General features: G+C 39.4%; 1 protein-coding gene across 1 annotated transcript; it reads right to left on the bottom strand.

The window, feature by feature from the left end:
* Nucleotides 1–591: 591 nt before the first annotated feature.
* puraa (purine-rich element binding protein Aa) lies at nucleotides 592–9,286 on the bottom strand. The gene is made up of 2 exons (XM_079355428.1): nucleotides 9,152–9,286; nucleotides 592–4,930 (listed from the first exon to the last, which is right to left on the bottom strand). Exon 2 carries the CDS (start codon nucleotides 4,848–4,850, stop codon nucleotides 3,993–3,995), a length of 858 nt encoding a protein of 285 aa, XP_079211554.1. The 5' UTR covers nucleotides 4,851–4,930; nucleotides 9,152–9,286; the 3' UTR covers nucleotides 592–3,992.
* Nucleotides 9,287–9,476: the final 190 nt, after the last annotated feature.

Here is a 9,476-nt window from a genome sequence, read left to right as displayed (position 1 = left end):
AAAGTATGAGTTGGCATCTGGGCTGGAGTCCATCTTAATTTAGCACATCCCCCTTCAGTTTGTTCACCCTTCTTCATGGCCAGCAGGGGGGCTGAGAGAGGCCAAGAGACAATTATCTTTACATCAAAAGTCCAAAACATACATACATATGTCCTGCAGGGAGGCCTTTGAGCAGGTCAGGACCCTGAGCTCAGACCTCCCGGGAAAGTGGTCAGGTGGGAAAAGCACATTTCAGTCATGTTTATATTGCCATGATTTTGTTTAGTTTCTCCTGGCAGGTGGAATAAAGGCAGGAGTAAATGGAGGAAATACAATTTGTGCAATGTTTGATGTAACATCTTTGCCATGGGACAGACTGTAGATTATGTAATATATGATCGTGATTGGCCTATTTTCAACATTTACAGTTATTCATTCATTTTCCATCATATAATTTCGTTGACACATTCGACCAGCAAAAAGCCACAATTCTAACTTCAAAGACATTCATGCTCTGTTTTGTTGTCATCAGTAAAGTCACATTTCATTGGCTTTACACACGCCACAGCAATCCTTACGAACAGATAATCACAAACTGCACAGTCAGGATGATTAGAGAACAAAGTAATGCTTTATTTTACAGCCTGGTATTATACATACAGTACTTATGTGGAAATTTCTATGAAGAAGTCATCAGGTACTTGTCATTGCAAAGTTAGCTTTTTAAAGGCTGTAAAATTAAGCTCAGTTATTAGTATCATTGCCAAGGTAGAGTCAGACATTATGGACAACACCACATCAAAATGTAACACTTCACTAGAGAAATGTTGACTTTTAGGAAGATTTTTTTGTCAACAAGAAATGAAACGTAAAAAAACACATACATTTTGACTGTAGATTTTCCCTCATGGGTAAATTAAATTTATTTTTAAAATTTGTCAAATGTACATAAATTATATTGAATGCATCAAAACCAAAAGAGCAAATGAAATACCCTCTTGAACAAAATAAAAGAAGAGAGAACGACATTCTTTGTTGAGATTACTTAAACAAGTATTGGTCAGGCATTTCATTAACCTGGAAAAGCAAAGTGCTACACACAACAACCACTGAAGACAGTTCACCATACACCTTAATGAAGATTGGACTGAAGCACCTTTTCTTAGCTTAAAGCTAAAATGGAGATTTCACTGTTTTTTTTTTTGTTTTTTTTTAAGTTTCCTTTTCACAAAAACTCCATTCTCTTTATGGTCTTCATTCAACAACCCATAAGCCAAGTTTGCTAAAGAGGGGCGTACTTGCAGTGATGTTGTTCTGTTTCAAGTTGAATACTTCTATGAACTGCTCGACCCAACAGGCTGCTAAGACCTTGGAGTTCTCGATTTTCCTCTAGGATGGAGCTTTGAGTGCAAATAAAGGCTTACGACTCCTTCTTGAGAAAAAAACATGGAATTCAGCCACATGCTTTCAAATAGTAATCATATATTTAATTGATATACATATATTGCCACATTGGCACATACGATATTGCACACAGTGATGAAATGTTGCACAGAAAAAATAGATATATTTTTTGTGGGCTAAAACATTCCAAAATTACAAATAATGTGGAATAATGCTGAAAATGTTAAACTACGCAAAAACAAAAAAAACCCAAAACAAGACATGCTTGCTGCTCCCCATTAATTGAGCGACTTACAACTTGCACAAAAACTACCCAAGCCATACAACGAGCATTTTCAAAGGGGGCCTGATAATAATAGTGTATTGTTTCAGGCCGGTACCGATGATGTTCCCAATCAGCCCCTGCTCTTCCTGCTAATGCGCTTGGCTAGTGAAGAGCCAACTCCTCTGCATCATCTTGCATCTAGGTGACCACCCCTTTCCATGTTTACATGTAGGCCGATACCTGGATAGCTGGGGAATGGGGATGGCAATTAGGTTAGGGAAGGAGGAAAGGTAGCAGAAAAAAGTTTATAATTCTGCTCCTGTTTTTTTTTTTTTTAAGAGCTTGTAACAAACCCTTTAGCACCACGAGTCGTGCACTAGCACACAAGGGGGCTGAGACACAAGAATGGAAGAAAGAAAAGAGGAAACAGTACGGAAGAAAAAAAAAAAAAAGAAAAGCCAAACTGCGATCCAAAGCACCAGGCCAGCGTGTAAGCATGCGGAGTGTGTAAGGCACCAGGTTGTTTATATGCTGAAGAGGATGCTCCCAATACGGTATCGTTTAGGCTATACCACAGGCTCCAAAAATAGGTGGTCAAGGACAGTCTAGTTTGCTGGTTTCCAGTCAATCTAAACATAAGGAGCAGTCATCTAATTCAATGCTGAGGTATATCTGACATTATCTGATTGTTGCCAGTTTCTCTGGAGTTTACTGACAGAGTTTATAAAACTGCTATCACACATCTATGAGATGCGACTGAACTGGATTAGAACCAGTTGTTTTTCCGTGTGGCAGCCCAAATATTTACAATTAGACCAAAACAGAATCTCATCACCCCCAGGTAGATATTTGGGCTTACAAATCTAAAGTAGAGCTATAAGTATGTATCCAAAGTAGCCCAGCAGAACTTCACACCTTCCGATTTTTGAACGTGAAGGGAAGGGCACGTCCTTTTTTGAGGTGAATTGAACCCTCTTCTCCTTGGCTTATCCAAGCGGGCTCTCAGTGCCCTCCTCATAGTATGAAGATGATACTTTGACTACAGGTCACAAGGTCGCTCCTTTTACAATCACACTTTGAAACAACTTCAACTACAACTACACCAAGCCTTTGGATGGAATCACTTGGTACTCAAACTTGAGATTCGTACACTATAGGCAGATAAAGATACATATGGAAGGGTCCTTGAGCCAATATTTTGGGAGACCAACGAAATCTCTTAGTGCAGATAAACATGCAGCAACAAGACTCCTTGGCACCATGTGGACTTCGATGACTGAACAAGATCACAAAATTGTTCTGTTGTATTCGATGTGCTAACCAATGATGCTCTGCTGAATTTCGCCACCTTTTTTTTTTTCCAGACCAAGGGCCAATCAGCACAGTTTGTGTAGGATTTGTCTTGTTAGTAATCTGCAATTTTAGGCCATTTGCTACATGTTGTCTCTGCATTTCTTCTGTCAAATACACATTTAGTACCTTTAAAATGAACACATTGCATTAACAACAAGACACAAAGGTAGTCTATAATATATATATATCCATCTGCATGGCAACAATTTAAACTGAAACAAAACTACAATATTAATATTTCTTTGAATGCCACTGGCAAATGTCATCCTATCATGATCCATTGACCAGTTTAATAAATTGGAGTTCTATGCAATGCATATTGCACAACAAATAGAGCACTTAATTCATTTCATGAAAATGCCTATATGTTCCTTTTATACTGCATGACATGTAACCAGTTTCCAAAGCAGGCCTAGCCCTCATATGATTCATGTGTAAACACATCTCTACTCACAGGTAAAGGTAAATAGAATGGCAAGTAGTACATGTGACAACCTTTTACAAAGATTTTGAATTTTGGTTTAAAAATTAAAATATCTGATTTGTGCTGAAGTCATTAGCTCACATGAAAAGGAAACGCTTTTTCTTCAGAACTCAGCAATAATTCCATTTGAACATTGCAAACACTTTTTTTTGTTTTTTTTTTACAATAGCTTTAACTGGTACAAAAGTTTTCTGTTAATAAGGGAAATAAACACTCAGTTCAATATCGTTTGTCAAGTAGGAAACAATGTTCAAATATATTGTTATTACTTTGTTTAGCAGCCTGTTACTGTATTAATGGTGGATAAGTGGGGTAACATCCAGCGATGAGTGACATGTCATAACTGTCAGGTTGTGGAGGTTTCTTATATTGTGGGTGATGCTCCCTTGGAGTTAAACCATTACAGTTAAATCTTTAGATTTCTTTCTTTATACAGTAGAGTTTTTAATTATAATTCTCTTGTTATTTTCTTTACTCTTGCATCTTTTTTTGCTCTCTCTATATATATCAATCCTCGTCTCCATCGTCCGCCTGCATCTCCTCTTGTTGCTGGAGCTCGCATGCCCTTTTCTCCCGCTGCTTCTCCTGGATCTTCTTCATCTCCTCGGCATACTTACTGAAAGTATTCCCAAATTTGGACCACACTTTGTAGGGCACCGTAATTGAGTTGCGGTACGTTGGCTTCACCTCGCTTACCCTCATGAACACACCGTACTTATTGGATCCGACGTCGAAGAAGAACCGCTTGTTGTCCACAGTCAATGATGACCCTTCAGGCAACTCTGCAGGTTCGTCCTCTACACCGTAATCGTCAATAAGTTTAGCCAAAGCGTCACGAAACTCAATAAGTCCCTGGGCAGGTAAAGCAATCGTCTGGCCTTGCGTGGATCCCAAACCGGGCCCCCGGTTAACGGTCTGTCGAATCCTCAAGAACCGTCCTCTCTGGTTCTCTTTCAGATCCATGTAGTATTTCCGATTCTCTCGGACCAAGAATTCGCTTTTGAGTGCTCTCCTCGGCTCGTCTTGTACCAGTCCCGGGTTGCTCGGACCCAGCTGGGCATAATGTTCGATGAAGTCCCCCAAGTAGTCACGGAACTCGACCGCCACGGACATGGAGAGAGTGAGGCGGCTCTTGTTTCCACCGGCCCCGACTTCTGCTATCTTTAAGAAGCGGCCTTTCGCGTTCTGCTTTACGTCCAAATAGAAGCGTTTGTTTTGGATGTCAACCCGCTTCGACGCCAGCTCTTGAGTCTCATGTTGGAGCCCGGAAGCCGAGCCCGCCCCTCCTGTCGCTAAGTGCATGGAACCGAAGCCTGGGCCCGTAGCCGCTCCTCCCTGCTCACTTCCACTGTCTCTGTCCGCCATGATGCTGCCTGCCTGCCTTCTCCCTCTGTCTGCTGCAAAGCCACGGCCAGCCACAGAGAATGCCGGAGCTCTCGCGAGATCTACACAAAGAGGTATGGAATAGAGCGAAGGAGAGACGTTAATGCAGAGCGAGGACGCCACGACTGTAATGTCACGAGCTATCAAATGTTGTAAAAATGAAACCGATGGTGTTTGCTTGTTCAGAGGAAATGCCAAGCCCTCATTGTGGTTCTGTTTCAATTAATCGAAAAGGGTGGTGGCTACCTGAAGACCCCAGCTTGCCCTCTGTTTTAAAGTAAGAGCAGCAAATACTCATGGGAGAGCTTTACTGACGGTATAATGTGTTGAATGATGACTGAGATGACTTTAAGGATTTTTTTTTCTCCAAATGCTATTTACATAAAGTCTAAACTCACATACATTTTTGTTGTTGTAAATCCTCGTCGTAGCCTAAACATGGGCCAATCCTTACATTGCATATAGGTCCTACACGTCTTTTTTTTAAATTCGATGGCACAGTCATATTGTCAATTCAAAAGGCCAACAAAACAAATAATATAATCCATATATTAACGTCCCTGTGTCAGTAGGCAACTAGTTACTTAATGAGGCTATATGTTAAAAATAGGATTTATCTTGATCAATCTCTAAATGTTGTAGGCATCTTATAGACCTGTGCAACCATCCTTTCTGAGTCAAAGGAGTACGTCTGGACGTTTATCCACTGTATGATAGGAGATTTAAAAAAAAATAAAAAAATGACGCAGGCTCCTCATTTATTCATCTAAGACTTTATACTGGAAACAGGAAACAGCAATGTATTTAATTTTTATTTTAGGTATAGTATTAGCTTACCAATTTTTTTTATAAATTGGAATGAATGCTGCTTTCTTGCACCAAACTTTAAATGTGACGGTCTTTATAACAATGATAAGGAGCATTATGAAAGCATATCGGGAAAAACAGAGGCAGAGAGACCGTGTAACCTTTGTTTGAAACTAAGAACTCTTATTTACTGAATAAAATTCAAGCTGGGCTATATCTCGTCGTTTTTGTCAACATGATAAGCATATCCAGTTTGATTAAAAATATATCCATAATGGGTTTTTTTTAATTACTCACCATGGCAAACTCAGTAGCAGTCTAGGCTATAAAACTTGATCTCCGTCACTAAACTGGGGCTGGGTCAAGGTCGTAACTTGTGCAATATTTTAAAGGGGAGAAAAAATACAAATATATATAAATATATATATATTTTTTTTAAAGTTTACTTCACCCCCGTGCTTGGTCTGCCTCCATTCATCCTGGCCCAAAATAAGCCTATTTTGAATCAGTTCTTCATCCTTTTATCAGGCGTGGTAATTAAAGGGGTACTTTTTCACAAGTATTAAAAGTCCATTGATCTGTGACATCAATCATCACTTCATAGCCCCCATACTGTTTTTAATGTCAATATAACAAGTCTTGAACAAGGTGTCCAAACTGTCTCTGAACGTCGTATAGGTTGGAGGACTTGTTGGTTAATACGTTGAGTGGCTTACCTGCTCACAGGCCTATAGGCCTCAGGTAACCTCTTCATTGTGTAGCCGTACATTGTATTCAACGGCAAATGATGCTAATTGTGCAAGGATATGGTTAGGTGCTCGTCTCCTACAGCAGCAGCACACATAAAGCAGTAACTTTTTTTATTCTGTATAAAACAGTGATAGATGTACCTGCAGATGAAACCCATTACTTGCTGTGCTCTCTTTACTGTAGCTTCAGCAAAAACTGACATGAAAATACCGCAGTTTGGTCCTGTTCAAATGTAGGCCGAGAAAGTCCGATTTGATCGTCTGGACCTCTCACGTGAATGTTTATTACAGTAGAGGCTTCATAGGCCTTTATTCTTTTGTTTTTGCTTAAATTCGTTTTTTCAATTTGCTATTGTTATTTTTAAAGTTCAAATTTCTGATTTTGAACTTTAGCATTTAGCATTTCCTTTCGAAAAAGAAAAGCCAATGAAGTAAAATATAAAACCCATTTTTAATGTTTGAAAATTCCTGCCATTTAATATTTGAGTTGTTACGTTAAAAAAAAAAATCAGCGTCTTCTTAATTTTTAGTCACATTTTTTTTCTTTCGATTAGGCCTAATCACGTTTCCAGAACAAAATGTCTTAAATGCAAAAAAAAATAACAAGAAAAAAACCCCAAACATTTATTTATAAGCTTTAAACTCCCTCGTGCTGATCACTTCCCTGAACATAGAAGATAAAGATATTTGAGTCCCGCAGGACTTCTCTCGTTGTGGTGGATGTGGCTGTTACTTACTGTGAGAGCAGGCTATAGTCGCTCTTTGTGAAGTCGTTATTCATAAATTGGTATCACAAAGGGGTGTACTACTAAATACCGTTTACAGTTGATGTTTATAGTAGGGCCACTTTATGGGCCTAATTTGACCTTTTAGTTCTTTGATTTTTACTTCTTAGTTGATCCAGCTGTGTTTTGCTAGCATTTATTCCTGTTAATCAAATCAAAGAAAAATAAATCCTTCTACATTAATAGAATAATGAAGGATAAAGAATGTATCAACCCTGCTTTAACATGTGGGCCACGTTTCTGCAGTGTTAGCGCCCTTATAGGCAGACTGAAGGCCTCATAAAACACATCAGCTGACACACTTTTAAAATCCTACTTACGCACTGTGGTTTAAGCACATCTTAACAATGCCATTGAGTGATAATTCAAGAAATGTCATTTATTAAAAAACATGTATAGGCCAAAGTTAGCTCTGCACTAGCCTATGTAAGGAATAAAAAATAAAAATAAAATAAATAATACTGAGGAACCATTGCTAAATTACACAACTTTCCAAAACAGTCTACATGAAATACGAAACTGAAATTTAAACTAGGCCTAAGGGTTTTTACTCGGGGAAAAAAACACACATAGCCTACTGTAATATCGTGTCAGACAGCTGAAGAAATCCAAATGAGAACCAATACGTTTGATTTCCTTACTGTAGGCCAAAGCAATATCTGTAAAAAAAAAATGCTTTAATAAGATACAGGTAACATACAGTTAATTTGCTAATGAAACTATACCAACATTGCTCTTTAACAGACCTTTAAGTTATAAGTAGCCTTGGTCAATTTATTGAAGAACAGTCTAAAATTACGTTTGGGACAAAGTTCACTAGGTTACAATTTCAGTTGATTTTTAACTCAACACTAAAGTAAATGATGCGAGGTGATCACAGTTTAGCTTTTATGTAGTTGTATGAATATTTTCCTTATGCGTTAATATATGGCATATAGCCTACACTCATACCTGCAACTCTTATAGGCCTACTGTCTCAAGGGTCGTTGGGTCTGCTGATCAGCTGAACAGAAACCAGAGCTTCATCTCAGAAGAATCCAGCCTTGTTTAGGGATCAAAACAGGGTAAGTTTTGACGACTCGTCACATGACATCCATGTTTTCGATTAACCACAAATGAATTAAAACATGTTAATAGACCATGGCTTTTTTGTGCATTGTATTGTGGGCCCACGTAGGCCTTTTTTTGCAGCTTTTTTGGTTTACCCTGACCTCGATATTATTTAGTGAACGTCCTTACTCTAACAATATTTCACTCGATTTGGGATTTTTTGTCTTAAACATAGAACATCTGTGTGATACACACGGATCTGCATACTCGTTAAAGGTATAAGCAATGCCAAACACTTTAATATTACAATTCAGACTTTATTTAACGCAGATTATGTATTCTATAATATACAATGGGACAGGCAACGTGGAACATTTTGCAGACTTTTTTTTCCAATAATTTTATCTAGCAGGCTCAATTAAACCTGTCAGTGTCGTATTTTATCAGCTGCTTCTATACAGACTCAAGCTCATTAAATTCATCAGTAATGCAGAAGCCTACTTAAGCCATATTCAGACACGTTTTCAATTATGAGTTTAAGTCAAGACAGGCAGCTGTTTTATTGCCGATGCCACGTCTAGCGCAGGTTGAAGCCCCAGCAGAGGTGTCGTCGCAGTATGTAACAGACAGCAGCTGTGATCCCCTTACAAAGTTTTGCCCTACATCCACCGACACCGGAACGATGTGACGCTGCTCGAAATACAGCTCCACTACAATTTCACATCCGACTCATGGCAGCATGCCGTCATGTTATGCTTCTGTGAACTCTGCGAGGCAATGTCATTTGCTTGGTAGCACGTTAGGTCACCTAAAAGCTGCAGGAGAGCGAGAAACCAGCCGAATGACATGTAAATAAAGCGTCGTTCCACCGAGCGAGAGCTCCACAACCTACCTTAACAGCGCTCGTTCTGCGCGCCTTACAGCCTCGACGGAGGGCAGAAGAAGACAAGACAACCCGAAATACACATTTAAAAACGCTCGTGGGCCTTTATAACAGCTCAGAGGACTGTTCCTGCTTGCTTCACAAGATGGACAAGAAACAGCGAGTCGTGGCACGGAGAGCGACACACGCACGCACGAGTTCAACGCCGCACGTTTTAGCCTCTGATGTCAACACGCACGGTGACAGCTCTGTGGACGTGCACCTCCCTTTGGTGGTATCGAGGAATTGCAACTCGGCCGTCTAGTGGTAACAGGTAGGGGCAACATCCTTTGCA

The sequence above is a fragment of the Symphodus melops genome (assembly GCF_947650265.1).
Source record: "Symphodus melops genome assembly, chromosome: 11".
NCBI classification, from domain to species: domain Eukaryota; kingdom Metazoa; phylum Chordata; class Actinopteri; order Labriformes; family Labridae; genus Symphodus; species Symphodus melops.
This window is presented reverse-complemented; position numbering and strand designations above follow the sequence as displayed.

Bases quoted from the DNA above. Each gene is read 5' to 3' on its own strand.
- puraa (XM_079355428.1), bottom strand. From the start codon at position 4,850: ATGGCGGACAGAGACAGTGGAAGTGAGCAGGGAGGAGCGGCTACGGGC.